Here is a 27,066-nt window from a genome sequence, read left to right as displayed (position 1 = left end):
TTATGTTTCCCTGAAGCCCAACTAGGAAGGAATATGTGTGTATGCAGGTTTTTAATTTTAACTATTGAGACAAAAGGAACATTTCTCTTAAATTTCAACTTTTATGTTCGAGTGATCACAGCAAACTAAATGTTTCTAACACTGATAAATGGAGCACAGCGTTAGTTTAGACAAACCACGAAATCAACCTGTAGGAGATCCAGAGGGTCACCTGATCTCAAAGCCAGCCCACATCAGCTGATGTGTCAGCTGATACACGTCTAGTTAACCAGCTGAAAAACCTCACACAGGATGTTGTACATGCTGCAGTTCTGCAAGCTGCTTTTTGAACCGCCTGCATCCCAACTCCACCTTTCATGCCGTGTTGGACTTAAATCTTCAGATTGTTGTCACTGATGGAGACTCTGCTGCTGCTGCTGCTGCTGCTGCTGCTGTTTTCCCAGTTTCCAGTTTTTCATGTATGCATGTGGAAGGGTGAGGAGGTTCCAGAGCTGAGCCATACTGCCCAATATGAACTACTGCAGATGGATATCACATTCTTCTTTTGACTGAGGAACAGCTACCTCACTAAGGCTTTGTTTAAAAAAAAAAATCCAGCATCCTCTGAGTTAATACTGTTCAGATTAAGCCCTCTTATTTGGTGGAGTCTGACTGTTTGGGGAGGCCTGAGGAAAGGTTACTTTAGGAGTACAATGACCTCTCTACTGTTGCCACTGTGTGTTTTGTCCCTACTAAGAACCACATGGACTGTCCTTCCTGATCTCAAGAGTAAATGTAGGACAGCATTTATGAAACTCTGTGTGGCGTTCAGAATCAGGCCTGCTGCCACTTGTGAGTTCACCCTGTTTGGGTGTGTGGACACCAGTTGTATGTTTGCTCCATAAACTGACAGAAAAACCTTGAGAGCTCAAGTTTTAGAGTTAGAAATCACAATCAACATGGACAGACAGAGAGGCAGGGACAACGCAAAACCGAATCAGAATCTGATTGCCAGGTTTGAGGGTGGAGATGAGAGATTGCAGCGAAGATAGTGAGTCGTGTGTGTGTGTGTGTGTGTGTGTGTGTGTGTAAGGGAGAAAAGAAAAGAGAGAAAAAGATCCAGGCAGTTTTTGATTACAACATGGTACTGATGTGTTGATAATCAAACAATGAATTGAACTCGACCAACGTCAGTGTCTGACCTCACAGATGTGCTTCTGGAAGAGTGGTTGAAAATTCCCATAAACACTCCTAAACCTGTGGAAAGCGTTCCCAGACGAGCTGAGGCTGTTATAGCTGCAAAGGGTGGGCCCACACCATGTTAAACCCTCTGGATTAAGGATTGATGTTACTCAAGTTCATATGCGTGTGAAGGCAGATGAGTGAATACTTTTGGCAATATAGTGTGCATCAGGGGTGGGCAACTCCAGGCCTCGAGGTCCGGTGTCCTGCAGGTTTTAGATGTGTCCCTGATCCAACACACCTGAGTCAAATGGCTGAATTACCTCCTCAGTATGCAGTGAAGTTCTCCAGAGTCCTGCTAATGACTTCTATATTTGACTCAGGTGTGTTGGGTCAGGAACACATCTAAAACCTGCAGGACACCGGACCTCGAGGCCTGGAGTTTGCCACCCCTGGTGTACATGGATAATAAAGAGTATTTCTGTACTCATTGGGTTGCAGGGTAAATAATGAGTCAGCAGTTATCACCTTGTTACCAATTAACATGATTTTCTAATGTCAGCGTCTCGTCCGTCCTCTGGCTGGAGAAATAAATGTATTTCATTGTCAAATGCAACTTAGAAACATTACAGAAAGAGCTAAAGCTCTTAGAGCCCCCTAAACATTATTGCTTGCTGCTTTTGAGAAGTCTTGACAAGCTCAAAAGAAAAGAAATGCATGGATGCAGAGCAAAGGGAAAGAAAACTTCATTAATCTCAAAGAGGCCTGGGCGCCTTTTTTAATTTTAAACTCCATGAAAACGGCAAGAAAACACATTTCAAAGCATTAAAATAGCAAACCAGCCAGTGTAACCAGATTCTGAAGACGGTGTCAAGAGTTGTCATGAAAGGGCCTTCAGATGGAGCCGAGGACAAACTTAAAAAGAAATTCCAATTAAAGCTGTTCAATCATCAGCAGAACATCAAATGTATAAAATGTGTGCTCTGTATTCATTAACCTCCGCAAGTAACCTTCTCCTTAACTACTTAAACACTGATGGGCTAAAATAATTTGCATTTCCACCGATGTTTACGCTTATAAAAAAGGTCACCACATTAATTGATCCACTGCAAGGTCCTGTCCCCAGAAACAGGGACTTTTTTTGTCTTCCGTCTCTGTTGCCCCAGAATTTAAATTCAGATCCTTTTCTCCTCTGGCTGAAACATCGGTTAAATCAAAATGTTCCTCAAAAGGTTCATGGTTTGGTCCTTGGAGCGAGAGCTTCATTGTGAAAGCACTCTATAAAATACTAACAGTCTGAAATCACTGGGCTGAACTCTGAAGCAGAATTTTAGGCCTTAGTGAGAAAACTGAAGGTTCAGCCGAGGTTTAACGCACAGAGGTGATTGACTTGTTAATCATACTGCACCAGAGTAGGTTATCTTCGGGATGCATCACTCCTATTGTCCAACACGTTTTGTGGAAAATATTGTCAACATTTTTGGAAGACACTAAAAGAGGGTCTGTATTTTTTTAAAGGCTATGTGAAGTGTTTGTCACATAATGCGCATCACTGAGAACTCTATTGCTTACATAATCCCATGTTAGATACAAAATATCAAAGCATAAATATCAAAGCACAGTAACACTGTGTTATTACGGTGTTAATACTACAAATACTATACAGTACTTTTTTTCTGTTACACACACTCACACACCAAAGCAACAGACTTATGAAGGTGATATCGCAGTGGTTACACTCACATTCATGTGACCACTTTGCGTGATTGTCGATTTTATGTGAACATGGATAAGCCACTCTCCTGCATGTATTGTACGTGCACATGCCCCAGACTTCATCAGCAGCACTCTGAATATTAACAAAATGCCATAATCAATATTTAAATTAGTATGGTGGGGTTCCTGTACAGGATCGCCATGCACGTCACTGCTTCTCTTTATCAAGCAGCGAATGCCTGAAAAATGTGAAAACTACGGTAAATGACCTGTGTGCAGGTTTTTACAACGTTAGCAGAGAAGAATCTAAAAAAGTGTAATTTGGTTGTACAGACATGTGGGTGTACTGTGTGTATGCGCTGTTGACGAGGAGGTGAGAATGCGTGCAGCGTCAGTGAGACGGAAAGAGCAGGTGCTGCTAATGCACGCCGTGATGGGCTGATATTGAGACAATGTGAGGGTCATTTCACTGCCATAATAAAGGTCACTGGCCTCAGTGTTAACCTGGCCATTTGGCTTGCCAGCTTTCTTTGTGCCTCTTATGATGATCTGTTATTATAACTGGCTGTCATTGCATTTCTGTTCATTTTTTTTCCTCTGTGCCACGCTCGAAGTGTTTTTCAACTGATCGCTGTACAATTTTCAGGTTATTTCAGAGTAAAATGGTTATAAGATGTGAGGCATTGTGCTCTGCAAAAGAGTGACTTGAACAGCAGTTATGTCTTGGAATGACTTGGCTATAGTGACATTGAAAGTTGTGCCCCAGAAGTACTTGTTGCCATAACCGGTGTGCCAAAAATGTTTGAAAACCACTTAGCTATCCTAGCTTGCTGCCTGAAGACCCTTATTCTTCATTAACTGGAGATGGAGCAGCAGATGAGGCAGTGGCACCGTCACATTCTGACTCATCTGCTGCTCCGGCAACAGGAGGGAACTCTTCCTGCCACCGAATGACAACTGTGACAAACTATGTAACCGTTCAGTCCCTCCTTTTTCTCAGTCTCATGATGCTGTCACACATGTTCCCAAATCAATTAGTGTCAGATCTGCTGCCTGAATGACAAACAGGAAACCCAAAACTTAATATTCCTGAATTTATGGTTAACAATAATGTATTGCTTTCTGGTGCTTTTATATATGATCAGTATAACATAATAAATAGAACAGGGGAGGGTTTTCTTTTCTAGTCATAGCCAGTTAATCAGTCTCAGACTGATTAATCATTCTTTTAAACCTTCAGTACTTCCATTAGATGCTTTTTTTTCACATGGCACAGATAAATATAGGAAATAGTCAGTATGTTGTGCATTTAATTCAAGATTCTTTGTCATTTATAACAACTGATGAATTAAATTTTTTTAAAAAGTGGATACGAGACCAGTTATCAGTCTCTAGTACTGAAACCTTTATAACTTCTACTTTTTACATTTGTTTCACGGTTCAAATCGATCAAAAAAGTTTAATTCGCAATGCTAGCATCATTACTCCGTTTGTGAAGGGTTTGAGCAACTTTAGAGGGATTTCTGTGATATTTTATAGACTTAAAATGTCTATCGAATGAGTGGCAATTACTTTGCTGTGACCCCAATGCTTTTTAAGTATGGCTACCAGGCCAGATTTTCTGCGCAGTATTTGCTGTATTTATGAATGAATCCCTTTGCAGTTGCAGTATTGTTAAATGGTTTGGCCTTCGGGCAACTATTGCCTCTGCTACTACAGGCTTTTTTGTGCAAGGTTGTAAATATTAGTGAAATAAACCTGCATTTCGTTCATGCTGGTGGCTTTTGTACTAAGAAGGCAGGCATTCTGGTGGCGCGTGGAGCCTTTTTCTTTTCACATTATTCAAGTCCAACAATGCTGGGCCGATGTGTGTGTCCTTGTGGAAGAGTCCTTTCAGATGAAAGAGTGAATGAAAACCATGTGCAGGTTTATGTCTGCATACTCTAAGCAATCAGGCTCCTTTGTGTCATTAGTTGGCAAGTATCTCTTCATTTTTCCGCCTGAGCCTATTTTTTTTTATCTTTCTTTGTTTCTGACTCTGTCAAACTGAACAGATTTTAAAAGGATACAGTGTGACAGGATCCATCTTTAGCTCTGCAGCTGGACTGTGGTGTTATGTCCATTGGTTGTGTCCTGATAGAGAAGGGTCATTTAATGGTCTCTTCCTTTGTAGACCGAATGAGCTAAAAAGCCTGATACAAAGACTCGCTTTCTTGGACATAATAATGATAATAATAATAGCTTCAGCTTACATACTTTTAATAAAGACAGCGAGCCCTGTCAGTATCAAGGCCTTTTTATATCATCATGAATGAATGGCAATAACAGGGAGCCGATGAAAGCAGCTACTAGCAAGTGTGTGTGTTGGAAGGCCAGGCACGTCAGTCAGGTATTTGTATTCATTCATCCTCACCACTAACAGCCTTAATGGGTTTACTCATATTTTTCTGTCTGAGGGTTTCATTCATTTTTTGATAATTTATATCATCACTCTGAATGCTATTTGCTGTTTTCTTGGTGAGTTATATTGATGAGATTGTGGCCTGTGTCTGTTTGCTGCTGAATAAGAGAAACTGTTTGGGAAAATAAACATGCATCTTTCTGCAGATGCATGCTGCTTTTTGTGGAATGTTTTAGCTCCACATTTAATCATAAAGTAAATCCTATCACAGTGTTGACCCACTGTCTGACAGTGCCTATTACTCAGCCTGACCTCTAAACAATACCTGTGAGAAGGATATGGTAATGCGCTCACATTTTGATGGGGGTATGTATGCACAGCAATTTAAGATTTGAGAATGATTTTAATTACCATTATGCCAGGGGATTTTTCTCTCTAGGAAAACAGCCTTCTTTCAGTCTTGGCCCACTAAGGACCTTATAAACACACTCACACAAAGGAAAAATGGGTAACCTATGATCAGGATTAGTGTGAGAGCTGGAGTCTGCAGGGAGCAGTGCTGCAGTTCAGTGTGGTATCAGTGGGTATGTGCTGGACTCGTTCCCACTCATAAATACTGTTAAAAATAGAAGTGTCTGCCCAGTATTTATGCTTCACTTTTAATGCCGCACTTACAGTTTTTCAGAGTAGATGAAGTGGCTACATTGTAACACCAGCGGTGACATAAAGTAAAGTTAATGATGGGAACTGCCTTTTAGTTTTACATTTGTTTAACAAGTGAACTGGGCAGTCTGTACTTTATTTCCACTGTTGCCGCTTAAGTAACATGTTGGTTTTATATCTATATAAAAACTCAGTCTTCAGACTTTATATTATTTTCTTTTTTGAAGGCGGGGTTTAGATTTGTAGTGAGCGTTTGCTGTGGTCAGATGAGCTCAGTTCAAGTGAAATGGACTGAAGGGATTGGCTATTAAAAATGTCCTCAGGCTGAGAGTCTAACCACAGAGCCGTGAGGTTACACACCACAGCAGTGTGTGATCTCGGGTCCCACACAATACACTCCCCAAATATGAGGTAGATTTAGGGTGAAAGAAATACTGCACAAAGTGAGAGATGCATACAAAGATTCGTTATTTTATTTATTTATGGAATTGTGCTTTAGCAGTTGTTTATTAGTTTTTGATTAATTGATTGAAATAGAAAATGGAGGACTGAGGTGGCAGAGGAATGGCAGGATAAAGTCATAAAAATAAACTTTTTTTATAGTGAATATTTGCAGTGGTTAAATAGTTTGGGGAGTTAAATTCGGGTTTTCTTTTACCTGGCTGAGGGTGTTACTGAGAGTGTACCACAGCAAAAATCCACATCATTTGACCTTTACGCACCAACAATTGCAATTTACAGCCCCCTGCATGGTAGGAACAGGACACTCGGAACACATTAATAGAGGTCAGTTGCTTGCGTTCAACAATGTGTGTGAAAAATGCCACGATGGGGAGGGTGGGCGACTCCTCGGCTAAACACTGCAAACTGAATCATTCACTTCAGGGCATCTCTCCTGGCATTTCATGAGAGGAGCTGGGGGATCGCTGGTAATTTAAACCATTCTTAGCGCGTCTAAAACATCATTCGAGATGGTCTCCTTTGGGTGGGCACCGGTAAAATATTAAAGCCTTGCATCATTTAGTCAGCTAATTACCCTTATGCTCCTGATGTACCCAACATTTTTCATTTGTTTGATGATGTCTGTCGCTTTCGGGGTTATTTAGATTTTTATAATAACTAAATGTAATTTGCTCTGTCTGTGTAACCTCCATCAGGAGTTTTGTGCTAATTAAATTGTCTCGGGCCATTAAGGTTGTTTTTTTATGACGCTGACACATATTGTATTGCTGATAATTGGACTGATATGCAACGAATCCTGACCATTTTTCTTTTAATGAAAGTTCTAATTTTCCATCTGTCAGCCTGTAAATATAAATTTGGTGACTGACGTGCTAATCAGGCTTGATGCAGCCAGGCGCGGCAGATGATCTTCTCTGTAATAAACCCATTTGTCATTTAAGTTGTCCTCTGATCTCGCGGGTAATTGCGTGCTGTGTGTCGTGCATCACAGGAAGTTTTCATTGTGTAACAGAAAACTAAGTGCATCTTCACCTGAGTCTCAAATTTGAGGATTCTGTGCTGGAACTTGATGATATTCAGACTCACATAAGTGCTGATTGGCATTTCAAAGACCTTAATTAGGCTGATTAATGTAGTTTTGAGTGTCTTTATAGGATGCACCTCTTGGCATCTTTGTTCTGTTGCAATCAAGGATCAACTCTACAACAGATTTTTCGTAAATGCACACAACCCGCTGAGTGTTCTCACTGAATATGAACAAGGCTTTAAATTGTGACTGTTATCAAGTGAAAGCTGTGAATTCTGACTCATAATTCCCCCTTTGAGCTACAAAATATCCAAATGAATGCTTAAAGATGACAACACTAATACCTTTCCTTTATGATCATGGGGTTAAAATCTGCTGTTGTCTGCTAAAGTCGGGAGGATCATTCACATTGAGCCATATCAGGAAGGATGAAGACTGTGGTCGACCTTGCTGCTAGGAAAACGAATGAAAAATGAGAAAGGTTGAATGTTAATGAGTAAAAGTTGAAACCGTCCCTTCTTACTTTCACACGTCCTCATGCCTGGCTGATTGTTGGACAAGGTTCCCTCAGAGTGTTGGTTTCATAAAAAGTTTTAAGAGAGGGGTGTCTGACACTGCTGTGCAATCCAACAAGCAATTAAAGGCGGCCTGTGGTCAAAAAACTACTTAAACACGTCTCGCAGCCACGTGTGGAAGCAAAGGGTCAGACAGTGTTTCTGCAAAAAGGCATTCTTGGAGTTTTGTGAGTTTTTAAAATATATTTATTTATATCTGCCAAACATTTTGAAGTTGCGATTAAAAACAAATTCTGGCTCTGGAGGTACTAACTTGGCAGTTGTTGGACCCTGGGCTGAAACCCAATCGACCCATCTGTTTGTGGTAATTAAAGAGATTTAGAAATAAGCACTGTATGAATGTTGTGTGAATGGGGCTTGCAGTATAAAAGTACTTTCAGTGATCAAGAAGTCTAGAAAAACATTATCTAATGATTAGCAGCGATTTAATCAAGAATCTTTTCATAAGGCAATCTCGACGTGTGCGTGAATGTTGCCTGTTTGTTTTCAACATTGTTATCCTCTCCTACCCAGATAAAATCGAGAACGGAGATGTCTACCAGAGGAGGAGAGGACTTCATGTGGGCAGCTCAGAAGGACAAGAAACAGGAAGTAAACAGCAGGAAGTGGCCGGGCAGACTGGTAGCAGCTGGCGGCGAATTCTTCTCCTCATCCTAGCCATCACTATCCACAACATCCCAGGTGAGTACAAACCACAGGAGATGAAGCTTTTCTTTTATTGATAATCAGAGTCCTTCTTTGTTGTGGTGCAACAATGCATTTTAGCTATAAGCCTCCATCAGTGTAAACAGACAGCATGATGAAGAATCTTCGCCTTTATTGTGGTTTGTATCTGCAAAACAGTTGTTTTTTTTTTTCCCCAACAACAAAGAAGACAATTATTTATTATTTTCTCGGGGCGGTAAATTGAATTCAGATAAACAGTCTTCTGCTTTATCAGCGAGTGCCAGCACTACATCTGCTCTTTCTTTCTGCTGCAACTGTGCATCCGATACATTGTTTAAGATCTGGAGCTAAATTGAACACCTGGAATACAATCTTTGCTGTTCGAGTCACATTCTCAGTTGTGAGAATTAATCAATCTCAGTCATTTTTGTGGCTCTGGTTTGAGTTCGGGCATGCATATATGCCGTCAGGAATATGTATGTGAACATCAGCTGTGGCAACCCGGCAAACAAAGGCAGCACGGCACCTACAAGTTTCTCTTGAGCTTTTCTTGCTCGACCTATGTCGTGTAAAAAAATGTAATTCATTCATTATGTAGACAAAATATTTTCCCCAAAATATACACGTGTTCTGTGGCAGCTCGTTATGAGCAAGAGTTGCACCAAAGAACTTTGACAGGGCTCACAGTGCACACGTTGATCATAATGTGACAGTTAAGGTTTGTAATTGTAATAAATCTGGGTTCATGCTGAGTTTGCTGTGAACACAGCTGGAAAACTTGGTCTAAACTTCAGTTGGCAGTTTGATTTAATTTGCACTTTTCAGTATGATAATGCTGTTGTTGGGTTGTTTGGACCGTCCACCAGTTTAGGATGGATGGATGGACGGATGGATGGATGGATGGACGGATGGATGTTTGATTTGGAACATCTTGATCATTGCATGGACTGCTAAAAAATTGGGTATATAAATTCATGCCAACCTTGAATTCTACCCACCATGGTGCATTTTTAATGGGCCAAAATCAGAATACCAAGGCAGGGTACACCCTGGACAGGTCACCTGGTTGCCTGCCCTGCAACAGTCTGTCTCTTAGAATCAACACCTTTTACAAGCTTAAGAAACAGCCTGCATCTGTCCCTGAAACCACTTCTGAATGAACTGTTGATGGTTGAATTAAACATGAAAGTCTACACTTCAATCATCCATCCATCCATGTTCTTCCACTTATCCTGTCCAGGGTCATGAGGGGCTGGAGCCTATCCCAGCTGTCATAGGGCGAGAGGCAGGGTACACCCTGTACAGATAAACACAGAAGGACAGACAACCATTCGCACCTATGACCAATTTAGAATCACCCAACCACAGGTTGGGCTGTTTCATACACTAAAGGTAAGATGTTGTGTGTCCTCTTTAGTGTAGGGATTTGTGTTGGTGTGTAGGACTGTAACATAAAGGTTTATACTGTAAACTGGTAATATTGTAACAGTGCATTTCAGTTCATGTTACAGGGTGACACGGCAGTAATATAAAGAGTAGTGTAATGGATTACTTTGGCCGGTGAGTAACAAACTGGATTACTTTTAACCACATTAATGAATAATGTGTAACACATTAACTATTACTTTGTGCTTTAATAGTTTTCCACTGAGCTAAGAATTCCCGGCCGGAATGATTGAACAGTTCACTATATCAGTAAACTTTGGAAGGAGTTACACGTCCCTTTGTGTAAATATAACACTTAATGACATTCATTTGTCAGCTGAACTGATCGGTTTTCATGCAACAGTTGATCAACAATGATTTTCTTCTACGGGAGATAATAAAGTAATCTTAACCTTAAATTATTTAAAATGTGTTTTTATTGGAGGGGTCAAATGTCGACACAGTGAGACTTAATCCATAATGTGTTTAAATAAAAGGACCTTTTGTGTCTTTTGTGTTTATAGCACATTACCATAGTGTGATGAGAGGAAAATACAATTTATTGACCCCTTTGTTATATTTATTTGCGCAACAAAAACAACAAAATGTCAGTCAGTGAAGGAAAGACTCTCGTGGTTCTTGTGACTGATAATGTCACTTCAGTGCACCTCGGTTGCTCCTATTGATACCTCATTACTGTCACTGTCTAAGAATTGATTAACATGTTCACTTGCAACAGGCCTAATTGTGCTTGTCTCAACGGTGGAATCACTGATTTATTTTTTCCCAGCTCTTTGTATTGACGTGCAGACCCTTCTTTCTCGACGCCGCTGTTTGTTTGCAGGGTAGCAGAGAACCCCCCCCCCCCCCCCCCCCCCCCCCCCCCCCCCCCCCCCCCAGGCACAACAAGATGAAGTGAAAGCGCCACTCAGCAGCCTTGTCATAAATCAGACCAAATTGAGGGTTGTCTGTGTCTGTGCTGTGACTTGTGCATCAATACGAGTTCATGCATCACACACCGATTCGTGAACGAGCATAAGAATGACAAAACAAAGTTTGGGCGTCTGTCTGAGGCAAAGAGGGGGATGCAGTACTTTAGTGATGCCAGCAAGCAGTTAGTGTTTCATGTATGTAACAAGTATAATCGCTCTAAATTTAAAATTCACCCACCTGGTGCTGAGCTCCACAGAATGCCAACTATGCAGCTTTGTTTTGTTTTACCTTCTTATACACAAAAGCTTGTTTCCCGGCCCGCGGCGTGTCGTAGTGCGTCAGCTGGGAGGCTCGCTGAATGCAAATATCGATTTTCTTTCTTGCTTTGAATAAGTTGTTGGAATATTAACGATGAAAAAATATCCAGTCAGATAGACAGGGTTTCCCTTGGAATAGACCTTGCATTATTAAACGCTACTCAGAGGTCAAAAGGTCACAGTTTTGTCAATTGCAATAAGCTAATTAGGCTAATAACCTGTCAGTCATACATCAAAGATGACACCCTGTGAGAAACAGGGGTGGATGTTATTTATTTATTTATGTATTTATCTTTCTCTGACAGCTACAGGGCAAAAAATTGAATCAGGAAAAAAAAAGGATATAATTCATTCTACAGAAGAAGTAATTAACAGCAAAGTCACTAACAGAATTAACTGCTGTTTATTTATAATGTGCTTTTCAATTTGTTGTAGCTTACATGTTTATAGGGACTTATTTTTTTCCCTCTCATGAGAAGCAAAACTGTAGCCAACGAACTTTTATAGCCTGCAGTTAATTTTAAGTTGGCAGCATAGCTGTGAGCTTCAGCAGATTTTCTTGTGGACAGGCTGTGGTCAGGTGACATGAGCTGCTGCTTTAGAGTTGTACTGCTGTGGTCCACAATAAACAAGCATCAGCTGTCATTTCTGCTTTCCAGCTACTTTCCTATTATAAAGTGTGATTATAACGGTAGTGCAAAGGTGGAAACAGTTTGCATGTTTGGTGAAATTCGTTGAGATGCTTCAGATGAGTAGGCTGTTGTAAATGCACGACAGGGTGAGGAAGTAAAATGAACGTGTGAGAAGTGTGCAGGCAGGACGGCGAGGAGACTTTAGTGAGGATCTCCACTGTATCACCTACAAGACACATGAAAAATGAACTCCAGTGTTATTATTAAACTGCTGTCAGATTATGCATTAATTCGGTTCCTGGTTACGATTAAGATTGAATCAGTAAACAGTAGTAGAAACAGTAAACCAAGTAATCTATATTATCTATATTCATTTAAAGTGAAAGGTAAAAAACACTCAAAGTCAGTGTTGCACCATTTTGATAATGAACTTCTAGATTTGTATTATTTGTATAATCATAGAGCAGAGCAGACAGTTTTATTAAAAATAAATCTCTTTCAAGCATGAATCATCACAGTTACCCAGATTTTAGTCAGATTTGGGCGTATTTTCAGTTCAAAATATTTATAACATCATTCAGACCAGTTAAAACTTTAATGTCTTGGACTGAAAGATAAATTACTATCATTCAGAACACTGTGCATATTTGTCCTTGGATGAAATTTCCAGTCTAACTATTAAATGTTAACACCGCTCGCCTTATGATTCTCACAATATGAAAACACAACAGAGATTCTGCACTGTGTGTTTTACTTGTGTGCAGTGTGAACATAAGAGGCCGAACCTGAGCTCATAGCAGCCGGTTATAAAAGGTCTCATGTGACTTCCTGTTTTCCTGCGTTTAAGAGATCTTAAATGTGAAAATGTGGAAATATGGGATCCATTGTGAGCAGAGCATTGAGATGTGAGCAGGTAATGATTTGCTCCCATCAAAGTGTATAATTAATGAGAACGCATTCACCTGTGTGAACGATTTTCTGCTCCACACTTGATTGATTTGCATTCATTCTGTTACTAACAGTAATGTGAGTGATTGATCTTAGCGTGGAGCGCTTGCTTCTTAAATACTGTATAAAAAACAAAGAGAGTGCGGTGTTGTGCAGCGTGTTCAGTAAAATGTGTGTGGAAGGCCTCTTCAGTTATGAGTGAAATCGTTTACTGCGCAGTACTCCGTGCAGTTCACCCTGTGATTCAGGAGCTTCTAGATCCACCTTTAGCAGCAATAACTTGAATAATTGTTTTCTGTATAACGTCATCAGTGTCTCACATTGTTGTGGTTCAGTTCATTGGAGTCTGCAGGCATCCATTCATGCTCGGCTCTCTTAAGGTCCCACCACAGCATTTCACTCGGGTTGAGTTCTGGACTTTGACCGTATCGTTTTATTTATTTATGTATTTATTATTAATAGTTAATGCTTTGGCTCGGCAAGGGGAAAGTTGCTGGTTCAATTTCAGTGAGAGACACAAAAGCCCTTTGGGGTTGTGTCAGGAAGGCCATCCGGCGTAAAGCTCTGCCAACTTAAATGTTCGGTTGTGCTGCGGTGACCTGCTGTGATCCAAAAGTAGCTTCTTTTTTTTATTAGCTAAATCATAAAGGGACTAGAAGGGCCCTCAGTAAAGCACATTAAATCATATGTTCTTGGGCTCCTGAGGAATATTTCCACAAAGTTTCATCAATTTTGGTTCAAAACTTTTTGAGTTGTTTTGCTAACAGACAGACAAACAAACAGGGATGAAAACATAACCTCCCCCCACCTGTCGGCAGGTGACGTAACTACATAAAACTAGTAATATTTACTTTGAGGCTTTTATTTTTTCATACATTAGTGATATTTATCCTGTTTAAAAGGCTTACTGGTATTATGGGTAATTTTGTAGCCCTAAATTGTAATAAGAGGGACCTGTTTGGCTTCTTTGAAGTGCTTCTTCGCCAAGTAATCATGTAATTTACCATCGGCTACAAACACTGAAAGCTTCGCGCTGTAATAACCTCATCATTTGATTTAGGCTGATGAAAGAGAACTATTTTACATAAAACTCTTAATACTGAGCAGTAATTTGTCACATTCTGTGTGGAGGAAAAAAATCTGCTTTTCAGTGAGTGCCTTTCTCAGGGGTGCAAAAAGAGCACGTATTTGAATGCCTTCACCTGTAGGAATGGAGGTCATCAGTATGGAGGCATGAATTTTTCCTTGAACACCACAAACAGCGGCAGCAGAATAACTCGTACTGATCTTCAAATAAGCTCTAAAGACTCTGCGACACAGCAGAGGCTGAGCCAGAGATTTATGGCCACCTTTTCTCTCCACCATCAGCGTTGATCCCCGTTAGTGTGATGGATGGAGCAAACTCAGTGAAGGCTAACCAGCAGCAGTTGGGTTTGGGGACGGGGGGGGGGGCAACCGGAAAAACCACACTGCTGAATTACAACTATTGCAAAACAAAAAAGATGTTAATGTCATGTTAAAGGTATGTTTCTATAAGCTTAATTCATATATTGCTTGCTGCTTTTAATGGAGATAACACAAGTCTTTGCAATGCCTGCATCAGTATGTAATTATCCATTAATTATCAGTAATTATCCAGGGTTTATCAGTATGCTTCTAAAATATTTTGCATCCTTTGGTCCAAGTTTAATTAGTTGTTGATTATGGACCAGTGGTCAAATAAGTGGTCAAGTTTGATGGCCTGTGCTGTAATTTCTCACACGATGGATCCAGTATTTCTGCCAGATCCCATCAGCACGGCACTCATTTCATACTCACACATCAGCTGCTGTAAGTAACAGTAATTCCAATCATTTCCACATTTTGTTGACTCAGATGTTTTAAATTGAACACTGCGTAAGGAGGGCAGCACGGCGGCAGCACTGCTGCCTCACAGCTACAGTGACATCTAGAAGGTCTGGGGTCGATTCCACCTTGGCCCGGACCTCTCGCTGTGTGGAGTTTGCATGTTCTCCCCGTGTCTGCGTGGGCTTCCCATCCGGGTGCTCCGGTTTCCTTCCACAGTCCAAAGACATGCAGTTAGTGGGGTTAGGTTAATTGGTCACTCTAAATTGTCCATAGGTGTGAATGATTGTCTGTCTCTCTGTGTTAGCCCTGCAACAGGCTGGCGACCTGTACAGGGTGTACCCTGCTCCCCCCCACGACCCTGAAAGGATAAGTGGAAGAGAATGGATAGATGGATGGACCCCATCCAGGAGTGCATTGTTTGTGCTGCTTTAAGGTTTTCGTATTTTGAAGTGTCCAGTTAAGTTTCAAGGACAATATTAAAAGAAAGAACAGCCGATCAAAAGACAATTAAAGTCACGAGTAACTCCAAATAGAATTTCTGCTACTACAGGATGTGACCGTCTTGTTGCACTGATTGAAGAAGTGTTAGGATCGTGTACATTGTTTCTAACGTATCAAACCAACAGTTGGGGCTGTTTTTGATGTCTCAGTTCAGCACCAAATTTAAAGGTGAAGCAGGTCAGAAACAGCGACAGTGTGATCAAATATACTCCTACATTTGAGGCAAATAAAGACCCTGAGGCACTATCTGAGAGTTTGATATGCAGGATTGTTGAATTTTACAGAAGAATTTTCATCAGTGTATCGTTCCTTGAAGGCAAAAATCTTTTTGGAGTCACTTTAAATATGAGAGTCGCCACTAATTACATTTCTTTTGATGGTAAGTATTGCAGGTTATTAAATCGTGGTTTTGATCGATTCTGTGAGCCAGCAGAATAAAATATATTTGAAATGTGACTTTGCTCCTGAAAAAGCGAGGATTCAAAGAAAAAAGACGCAGCTTGACTTTGATGTGACTGAAATAAACTTCTCACCAGGAAATAGATGTAAAAGAAAAGAAATAGTGCAATTTTTTAAAAACCCCATCGATTTTGCAATAACGGTCGGCTCAGCGGGGAAAGGAGCGTGTCCCTGGGTGAGGAGTGCAGATTAAATGAAGGTGCAATGAACATGAGTGACTGCTGTGACAAAGGCCTGTCAGCAGCAGCAGCATCATAGTTGCTTAAAAGAGCATAGAACATTAAGCAGGAATTGGATAGAAGTGGTTGCTGAGCCCATGCAGGCACACACACAACTGCATACACAAACAGACGCACAAGAACGTGCACACAGTTCACTTAAATCTAGCTGGCTTTAGGAAAAACAGACAAAAAAATGCCCCTCTGTTCTGTAATAACAATGAAAGACTCGTATCCAGCTACAGTGAGAATATCATCCAGTTAACGATGTTTGCTGGTAACACTATTATTTCTCTACTGGAGTTAATTCAAGCTGTTAAAGTTCCATGAATAATGTTTTTCCTTATTTTCTGTCAAATCTATAAATGTTAAAGTTATGAATGCTTAAAAATATGCCCACTTTTAAACAATGAGTTTAACAGTAGTAGTCCCCATGAGGTACAATCTCAGCTTCATGTTAAAACCTTTTGTTTACATAGGACAGCCAATCGGTCATTGTAAATTAAAACAGTTTACATTATGCCAGAATTGACTAAAGCGATCAACATTATACTAAAAAGTGACCTTTATAACCCTATGTCCAAAAATATTTATCTAATTGATTTCTTGAATTGAAATGAATAACGTAACACTGTGCAAGAGTACACGTGGACTTTTGTGTAATCCCAACAAGTCGGGGAACAAGTCGCTGTAGTCGAGTCTGCCCTGAGGCCACCAGGAGAGGAAGAAGAAATGTGATGGAGAAGCAGATGTGGGTAGGACCGCCACATTCCAGTGAATAAGACAGCAAACAATGACTAAATCCCCCATACACATGACCCCGTGACCTTTGTAACCACTAGAACCGTCTATAGAGGCCACACTTGGTTGTAAAGAAAAAAAAAACAGGAACAAAATGGGTAAACACTGGAGTTCCACTTAATTAATGTAGCTCTGTCACTAATTCACTAAAAAGCTGTAATTAATTAGTGGACCTAAGTGGACAAATATCAGCTGAGTGAGTAAAAGGTCCTTTAAGTAACTACATTAACATTTTTTCTCTCTATTCCTTTTTTTCATGTCATTTGTTTTTTAAGCTTGTTTTGCAGTCGACTGTAGCAGTACACTTAAAAGCTACTTTGATATAAACCTATTGTTAAGTTAAAGTTTTTAACTTTTCCCTATTGGAAAAAAAAATGCATTATTAGTCTCAACAGCAGTACACATGCAATAACAATTCGAGCACTTCTTAATTATCTGCCAAAGTTAAATGGTTTGGTTTGGACAGCTCGTGGTTGGACCTAGAACGAGCGTGTAAGTTGGTGGGACGGCGGCCTCTGGCGGGGTCGGCTGCCTGTTGTCTCTGGTTCTCTGGGGCTCTTGCTCTTTGGCCATGGGAACTCCAGCTGGGACCTCCCACCTCCTCCTCCTCCGGGGTTGAGTGCGCAGTTACCATCGGGATATGTGGTCTTCGGTCTTCAGTGCTCTTAGAGGGGTTCTGGACAACCTGGGTTTCCTGAGTCTTTCTCTGCCTGTCTCTGGCTCCGGGGTCATTGTTGTGGCTTCCCACCTTCATTATTAAGTACACACACACACACACACACACACACACACACACACACACACACACACACACACACACACACAGAGCTTTTCTTGGCACAGCAAAGGTCTTTGGCACAACAGAGCATGCAGGCAATAATTTTGCTTGCTTAAGGTGCTGGACATCACAAACCATTTAAAAGAAAATGGTTTGGGGCTCCCAGACCATCTATCCACCACGATTTGGGGTCTCTCTTTTTTTTGCCACTTTGGCCTATGACCTCTCCCAGCTGTCATAGGGTGAGATGCAGGATACACCTTGAACAGGTTGCCTGTCGATTGCAAGGTTAAGACAGAGAACTATTTACATTCACTTCTACACCCAGCACCACTTTAGAATAACCTGAAGAGACAAACTCGAACCTCTGCAGTAACGCAGCAGCGCTGACCGAAGTAATAACCTGACCTCGAGAGAAATCTTCATTTTCTTGGTTGTCACTATAGAGACAAATACACTAACACGTTCTAGTAAAACTGAGTCCAACAATAAAAATATGGAGCTGGAAATGAGCATAATAGTTTGGTTTTTGTGGCACCATATCATGACTATATTAAGGCTTTTGTCCTGGTTCGTTGTTAAATGATGTTTTTCTGCTTCCAGCAATATGATTATAACACAGTTGAGTGAAAAATTAATCATAGCCAGTTATGATTGCCTGTATGAACAGCTTGAATGCTCATTCTCATAGTTTCTCCAGTTCTCTGAATTTAAATTGAAGAGAGGAACACCACGCTTCCAAAGATATGCCCTCATTTAGTGATGGTGGAGAGTGTTGGCTGACGCAGCTCCGTGACTGTGAAGGCCAAAGCCTGTGATTTACAATTTCCATGGTCATCATAGCTGTCAGTGACCTGTTGTTTTCTGTGCATGGCAGAAAGATTTCATCAAAGAATAAATTAAAAACTGAATAAATTAATACAGTATATTTGATTCCTGGTGAGCCTTTCAGCTAAGACTTGATTTATGGATGAATTCAGGAAGGTACAATTCTTTATTTTAGTGTTTTAAAAATCCACAAGGTGTCTGCATTTAACTGTCATGAGAGATAAGCAAAGACACAAAAACAGGGGTCTCAGGGATAAAACCTGACAGATGTGCAAGTGTTTATTGCTCCCCTTCTAACTCAGGACTTTCCTCTGCCGCTCCAAACAGAGGAACGCTCACAGCTTATGTTTTATTCAAACTCAGTTGAAGGTTTTTCAGTGCCCAGATTTTTTACTGGCCCTTTGGCATTTCAGACTGCTTCAGAGGATTAAGATGGATAGTGAAGCAGACCCACGGTGTACCCAAAGGGGGTTTTTTTTTCCCCATAATGCTACTACACCATGTCTGCCTGTAATTGTGCGGTGGGAGGTTGATAAGAGCTGGTATGCGTTGTTATCAGGGGTAATGGCAGGTGTTGGATTATGATGAAGTGGGACCTCAGCTGTAGAGGTTTGCTTTTGCAGGGGCATGTGGATCCTGATCTGTTACTTTTTTGCCTTTTTGTTATCTTTCCACTATTTAATTTGACTCCTATTTGCTTCATTTACCTCTCTTATTTACTTTCTACATTAGTGTTGTCTTTGTCACTTATCCTTTGTTTGAGGCATCTTCATGGGCCGTTAATAAAGCCGTGAGCAGGTGTGAAAGAAAGTGATGATACAAAGAAAGAATGCTCAGCTTGATTCAGTCATGCCAATTTTAGCAGGACCTTAGAAAAAACACTGAAAAGATGCATAAAGATTGCATGAAAATTGGCAAAGCATTTAAGACCTGGGTGTTCATCAGTCTACACAATGGGACAAAATGTCTAGAAATGGACTTGTTGTCCCCTGCAAATCTTACACCATAGGTAACCCCCCAGAGTGCTGAAAACGAGCACAATCGTAATCTCTACAAGTTGCTAAAATCTTTGTTCATTTGTTCCCAGTAAGAAAAGAACTGAATATGAATGGTTTTAATGGAAAGTTAGCACAAAGGGGGGAAAAAACACTGCTGTTCATCTCATGTTGGTGTTCTGTAACACCTACAGGACAATATTTTGTGAATTGATGTGCCCCTTTTTTTGCAAAAGGTATAATCCTTTGTTTTGAGGGGAAACGGCTCCATGCATTCAAACCTGTTCCTTCTAAATGTGTGAGTCTCATGAGCAGCTCCAGGAAATGTCTGCAGGTTATTGTCAGAGCACCAGGCTGTGCTTTGGGGAATTAATGATTGTGGTCCACTTATAGTACTAAAGTCTTGAGTCATCCCACATTTCTTTATATTTTCTTCCAAGCAGCCAGAGTTTCTTAAAGTGATGGTGACCAAAACTTCTCCAGGTTTACTACAGTTTTTCTTTGGACTTTGGCTGCTTTTTCACCCATTTTCAGTCCAGTCCTTAGACCTGACATTTTAAAGCCACTTAACACTGACCTGTGAATCATTTAAGCATTAAAAAAGTCACCTTACTGAAGGGGTGAACCACATTGTGTCTACACATAACAGACAACTTGGCAAAGACTCAATTTTTTAATTGTATCTTTAGGCACTTTGTTACTACTGTAGCAGCCTGTTGCAAAAACAGATAATGAACAATTTGACAGGCATAAAATAGTATTTTTTTGCACTGCAAACTTGGCATATCTCAGCATGGTGTGCAGTGTGTCCTTAAATATGTGTATATGTTACAGCACTCGGTCGTTTAGGCCTGTTGGAGCTGGATTTTTGGTTTCCACTGATGGTAGTGATGTATATTAATGATGCTGCTGTAATTAACTGCTCCCTATATATTAATCTAAAGGGTGTTAAAGGGGAAGGAATAACAAAATCAGCCTTTGCAAAAGAAAAAAATGTGTGTTAATTGTGCTTTAAATGTTTCTGTAGTCAGTGTGTCACATCCTCCAGGCACAGTTTCCCCCTTGATTTTTGTTTTTAATCCACGAATGACCAAACAAAATAAAGAGACTATGATTTAGAAAGGTTGTAGCTTTGTAATAACATAGCTAATAATGGCATGACAAGATGTTTGAAGCAGGCCTCACATGTGCATACACACACACAGACACACACAAATACACTCATTAGATACATGGCACTCTGTGACCTTTTCACTTTCAGTTTGAGTAGTGTGTGCTTTAAATATATGTGGCAGGCATGACAAATGAGACAAATGGGACATCAGAGGAGAGGACTGCTGCTCACAGCGGTCCCAACTTTAGAGAATCCCTCACAGCAGTTTTCCTGTTGTACGGCGTCCCTATCTGTAGGATCTCAGACATTTCCCAGCACCTTAGAGGAGAAAAAAAAAATCAAGACCTAATTTCTTGTATTTACACTCAGTCATGGATAGTTCAGCAATTATATTTCATTCTACAGTCTCCATCTCACAAGGGCTGCATATCCACAGACAGCAGCTTTCATATTCTGCAGGCCTTTGGCTGTTAATAGATGAGTTTCCCGTTTGAAAAGACAACCCCTACTATTTTTCTTTCAGTGTGCACAAACTCAATATATTTTTTATCCCTGCTGATTTTGTTCACTTATTTTGTTATCACCTACAGTTTTCCAACATGTTCCTCTTTCATCCTTCCCCTTAGTGTTCTAAAAGTGTAACAGAGAAGTCCAAGGATACAAACTAACAAAGATCAATTGTTTGTCTGTCTGCAGAGGGGCTGGCAGTCGGTGTTGGTTTTGGAGCTGTAGGAAAGACTCCATCTGCTACCTTTGAGAGTGCCAGGTAAGACTGATAAAGCCAAAGAAACATGTACAACACATGCATGGCCGTTCTAAACTTGTAATTGATTTTTCTATTAATTTGGATATTGAACATTGTATGCATCATTGCAGCTGCAGATAGTTGTGGATCCAGTTGAGGTTTATCTCTTCACAAGTTCTCTGCTTGGTTATTATTACATTAGAAACTTGAGATAGTTGAGTTTAGTACAGAAGTGCAAATTGGATGTCTTGTCCTCATTTCCAGCTCCATATTGTATTTATTAGTTTAGTAGTTTTACACTATTCACAGTTCAAATGAAGAAAAAAAACGTATTTAAAACCAGCTTTCTTGTGATTGGCTGCCCCTCGTGAATGCAAGGTTTGAACAGCAGGGGAGTGGGACCTTGGTGCTACGTGCCTGAAATAATCATACTGAGGATATTTCCTCATCTTGAGATCACACAAATCCAAGAGTAGAAAAGAGCATTTAAAGCACCCGAAGCCTGAAAGCTTGAAACTTTAGCAATGGTTAATATGAGTATCCAACAATGTAATAATATATATATGACAGGAAATAAGTTCCACTTTAAAGATGGTTTTGATTAGTTTAGTGTGTTTCCATGTGACCACTTAACTGTGCTCTGTTGTGTGCTGCTAACACCTAGTGGTTATGTTGTGGTACTGCGGGTACAGGTGACACAGACCTTCACTAAGCCCTCCAGCCTCGTCTTTTGACGCAGCTGCATTAATTCATTCTGTGGATTTGAAAAAGCATTCAAACAAAGAGAAACAAGGTAACACTTCCAGTGTCATTCGCACACTAATGAAAGCAGTAACAAACAGGCTATGGCACTCGTTAAAAAAGCAACAAAACTATATGTGTAATGGTTGTGGCTGCTAGCTCGGTAGCTTATTATATGACTATTATAAATTCAGTATGAGGATAGAAATTCTAGATCATTGATGGGTTTGTTGCCGTCACTGGGAGAACCGCTGATGATCACCTTTTCCTTTAGCTTTGGCTTCTTGCTCTTCATCAGGAACTCATTTGGAAGCAAGTTCCCGTAACTCATGTTCCAAAGAAGAATTTGGCAAATCAAGTAGTTAAAATGTGTTTTGTGTGATATGGAAGTATCAAATGCAGTTTGTATTACACTTAAATTCTGCCACTAGAGAACAGTTTGCTGCAGTTGGCAAAATAGTTTGGCTTCATTATCTGAAAAGACAACAACACAGCATTTATATCATATTTAATGAAGCTTAGTCTTCTTTTCTAAATGGAAAATGTTTGCTTTCAAAGTAAAAGCTGTGCATCTGGAAATTTGCCAGCTGCACAGGCACAGCTTTCACTTTGAAGGCGAGCGTTATCTGCTTCTGGTTTGCATCACAACTTCTCAAGTTTTCCTACAGCTCAGAGAGTGAACAACGAGTAGATTAACAGAAGACATCAACTTGCACACAAAAACACCACTGAAGGAGAATCGAGCAGCAGCACTGTCGGTGCTTACTTGTTTAGATTTGAAAACTGAAACAATGAAGCTAAAACTTCACAACAACGAAGGTTTGTCAACATACTGAATGAGGCATTTAGGGGAAATAAGCACATATACGGGGAAGCGATAACCACAATTCACATTTATTATTCAAACTTAGAGCGAGGTCTGTGAATCAGGGTAAATTAGCATAAATTTGTTACAATTTAAAAAAAAAAAAAAACAATTTCAAAAAGGCACAAATGGCAGTAGAAGTTTCAGAGCGATCGACTAAAAGTGCACCAGTTTATGAACACAGGTGCAGCCGGTTCATTTCAGGAAGCGGTCCACAGAAGGAAACACAAATTTGCAGCTCACAGGAGATTAGCCAAAAAATCTGCTAACAACGCCGGCACAGCTTGTTGCATGAAATCTGATAAGAAAAAATAACAGGGTATGAGCTCATGTTTAAGGCACATGTTTCTCTCTGGAAACAGCAGTTCAGAGCACACGCTCCGTCTGTGCTTGACTTTACAGTGTAAACAGCAAACTAAAAATTAATGTTGTCCTTTGAGCCTTTCAGAGCCGATCAATGACTGAAGATTCTCACTCGTGTCTCCTCTTCATCACATGAGAAGGCCGTTGGCGGCCAGCTGCTAATATTTTGGGTGTCTGTTAATCATTTGTATTCCATCAGAAATTTGGCCATTGGCATCGGCATCCAGAATTTCCCTGAAGGGTTGGCAGTGAGCCTGCCCCTCCGTGGATCAGGGGTCTCAACCTGGAAAGCTTTCTGGTAGGGAAAAACGCACAACTGTTTCTGCACAGTGTGTCAGAGAGTGCGTTAATCTTTTTAACCGCCGGCTGACTTGATGGTTGGCATTTTTCCTTCAGGTACGGTCAGCTGAGCGGCATGGTTGAACCGATTGCCGGGCTGCTCGGCGCCGTAGCTGTTGTTCTGGCAGAACCTCTGTTGCCATACGCGCTGGCGTTTGCTGCCGGGGCGATGGTCTATGTGGTGGTGGATGACATCATACCTGAGGCTCAAGTCAGGTAAGAATGAAAAGAAGGATTGATTACTTCTGCAAGCCAACTGAGGAGTCTTTACGTCTGTCTCCCACTAATCTGCTGTTCTTTGCTCCAACTTTGGTGTTTATCAGTGGGAATGGAAAGCTAGCATCCTGGACCTCCATCCTAGGCTTTGTAGTGATGATGTCACTAGACGTGGGTCTGGGCTGAGGTCACCATGAGGCCCGGCGAACCCTCACTGGCCATGATGTCATCACAGTGATGCTGACCTCAAATTTCTTTTAAAAAAAAAGGGGGACCAAAAGAAGTGTTTGATTCTGAAACACTGTTGATCCATTTAGTTTGAATTGTTGATCGTGGAATTGATCAGGTTTGGAACGATGATCGTACTTGAACATTTACTTTGTGTTATTTACATGCTAACAGTGATTTCCTGGGAGCACCTTCCAGATTTTTGATATCTCTAATATTTCATTTAAAAATTAATTTCTGAATATTTAAATTAATCTTCTTCATATTCAGGACCGCTGAATGTTTTGTTGGGACAGCTTTTAGATTCAGAAAAATATTTTAACAGAACAGATATTGTCTGTAATTAAGTTCAAATTAATGTTGTTGCTTTGTTTTTTCCATTTTCCTCGTGATCACAATACTTGAACTCTGGTATTTGGCTGGCTGTTGTACAGATCTGCCAATAAATAAATAATTTTGCTTACAACATTCCTACATCTGCTGTATTGTCGTCATTAAGAACTCAGATACAATATGACTATGGTGTGCGTAGTTTGCGTAGATCATACATATTGGAAGTGAGCATGATGGGAGATGAGAACGGCTTTAGCGATGAACTCATCTGACCTTTGTGATCACATTTAATTTGAAATGCATTCCAGTGTGCGCCCAGTCAACTTGGGTGGAGCGATAAACAGGAAACTGGGGCTTGGAAGGGACAAACTACCTACCACTTGTCTTTATCTTTTTTATGGGGCTCAAGGAGTTTCACTCTGAAAGAAAGTCAAGCCCAAATAAGCAACTTGGCGTTCAAAAACAAGCCCAAAAAACCGCAACCTGCGACTTTTTGCGACTTGGCAACACTACTAGTGATGGCTCGGTCGCGAACGATCCGGCGAGCCGTTTATTTATTCTTTTTGTTGTTTTGTATTTCTTTTGTGTGTGTGTGTGTGTGTGTGTGTGTGTGTGTGTGTGTGTGTGTGTGTGTGTGTGTGTGTAAGCCACACGTGGTTCGTTAAGATGTGTGGCAGAATCCACGCGTGTACACGAAACAAAAGGGTGGGGAGGAGGGCAGAGACACATCACACAGTGAGTCCACATAGATCAAACACAGACGGAGCATCTCCTGCAAAGTTTGCTCAGAGAGCGGAAAGAGCGAGAGGAAGTTGTGCTTTACATAGAGGCTACATCCAGGAATGGTGATGAAAAGTAATTCATTTTACACATTGTTTTAACTACAATCTGAGGAGCCGTTTGGGAACCGAAAGAGCGGGCTCTTTTTTGGGAGCCGAGCCAAAAGACCCGGCTCTCTGAAAAGAGCCGAACTTCCCATCACTATTGTTGTAGCCAATTTGGTATGTAGTGGTGTCATTTGGGCACTAGGGGGTACAGTGTTTAGATTTCATGTTTGCTATAGCTATACAAGGAAGTCTTTAGGGGCACAGGTGAAGGGAATTAGGGTCAGGAGGCAGCCACGCAGTTTTTCAACCGTGTGTGGTTGGGTCTGAGGGTTATGCCATGTTTTAATCCCTTTTTGCGGATTACCTTTTATATTGTCATTATGCACTCCAGTTTTGTAGCTGTTTTTAAAGCTTTAAATGATAAAGTATGGAAAGTAGCAGACATCACAGACCTCAATCTTTTCACCTCACTGTGTTGGAAATGGCTTCTAGTTCCCTCAAGTGGCCTTTTGGTGGTTGGATTGCCACTACAACTATAAAATACTGCAGTGAGAGCCAACACCAAGTGACAGCGCCACCAAGGACAAGACTTTTACCCGTATGTGCAAATCTCTGGGAATGCAAGTAAATATCTGAAAATTGGTGTCTTATTCTAATCTAATTTTCTAATCTAATTATTCTTATTCTAATTTTTCAGCTTTTGTGTAAAACAATAAGTTGCCCGTTCTGTTGATTTGGGGCAGTTGTAGCATAAACCTTACACTGGGTGATGGTCTAATAAATATGTTAACTGCTATATATATGTGACTTAAGGACCATACCATACTACAAAACAGTAATGTCTTTTGTGTTAACATCTATTTTTAAGCAAGGTGAAAAATAATGAAACTAAAAGTGAAATATAGCAGCTGCTTGTCTGTTGGTAGTAAAACAGGAGCTTTTTCTGGTGAAAGAACCTCAGGAAGTAGCTGCTGTTGAAGGCTTTTTGAGCTGGATGGAGCTGTTAACAGTGCAGGTCTTCAAAGGTTTGGACCCAGACTCCACCTGCTGCAGTAAGTGAACGGCACATAGAAGAAATGTGGCTCTCTTATTTCCGGCACCTCTTAGTCATGGGCCGTACCATTAGACGTTCAATCCAATGTCAAATGTACATTAGTGGAGGTTTTCTGCTTTTGTCTCGTACCGTTGCTCCTCCTTCATGTTGATGCAATCTGTCCACAGACGCACTCATTACTGAAATCCCATCATGCTCACTGATTACTTAAATTGCTTTTGCAGCAGTTCATATCAGTGACGTGCAGTGAGGTTTGTGACAGGTGAGGCACTGACTCGTCTGGAGTTGGATGTTCACATATATGAACCCAAAATAGAAGCTTATATTTCAATTTGAATTATGTTAATGATTAATTACGCTTTAATCAACTCCATACTGTTCAACAATGATGGCAAGAAAAACCAAATATTTAATGTAAGGTCAAACTATTTTTTTTTTTTTTTGGAGGGGGGGGTCTCTCTTTTTAAATTAAAAAAAAAAAAAAAAAACATGCATTATCTTAGCTTTATTTGAAGCTGAAGTCCATGCTCCCTATGGGCCGCACCCCCCCCCCCCCCCCCCCCCCTTATCGGTGCCGCACGGTACTTCCTGCCTCCCCCTGTGTATTCTCACCGTGCATTTATGACCGATCACAAAGAATAAACATGTCACACACATTAATTCAGTATATTAGACAGACTGTGGAACATCAGCATCTGTGGCACATGTGTAATCAAACATGTATATTGGCGATATAAAGAGAGACAGCAATGGGCATGCGCCAACCGTCTGGTTCATTTATTGTATGTGACACAGCGCCACCAGAGGTGAGCCACTGCACTGCCTCATCCCGCATTTCTTACATGTGTTTGAACAGGCAATGCGTAACAGGCGACGCGGTTTTGACC

The 27,066-nt window shown here is 40.7% G+C and overlaps 1 protein-coding gene across 3 annotated transcripts in view; it reads left to right on the top strand.

The window, feature by feature from the left end:
• The window catches only part of slc39a11 (solute carrier family 39, member 11), a 178,304-nt gene that overhangs the window by 137,167 nt on the left and 14,071 nt on the right, over positions 1 to 27,066 (top strand). The window contains exons 6-10 of one of the 3 annotated variants that reach the window (XM_030754886.1): positions 8,519 to 8,686; positions 21,165 to 21,234; positions 23,382 to 23,480; positions 23,579 to 23,737; positions 23,845 to 23,924. In XM_030754886.1, coding sequence (XP_030610746.1) covers positions 8,519 to 8,686; positions 21,165 to 21,234; positions 23,382 to 23,480; positions 23,579 to 23,737; positions 23,845 to 23,923 — 575 coding nt within the window. In that variant the 3' untranslated portion in view covers position 23,924. Of the gene's footprint in view, positions 1 to 8,518; positions 8,687 to 21,164; positions 21,235 to 23,381; positions 23,481 to 23,578; positions 23,738 to 23,844; positions 24,408 to 27,066 lie in introns of those variants that run through there. The other 2 variants (XM_030754888.1, XM_030754887.1) reach the window with 2 other exon arrangements.

The sequence above is a fragment of the Archocentrus centrarchus genome, chromosome 19 (genome assembly GCF_007364275.1).
Source record: "Archocentrus centrarchus isolate MPI-CPG fArcCen1 chromosome 19, fArcCen1, whole genome shotgun sequence".
Taxonomy (NCBI): Eukaryota; Metazoa; Chordata; class Actinopteri; order Cichliformes; family Cichlidae; genus Archocentrus; species Archocentrus centrarchus.
This window is presented reverse-complemented; position numbering and strand designations above follow the sequence as displayed.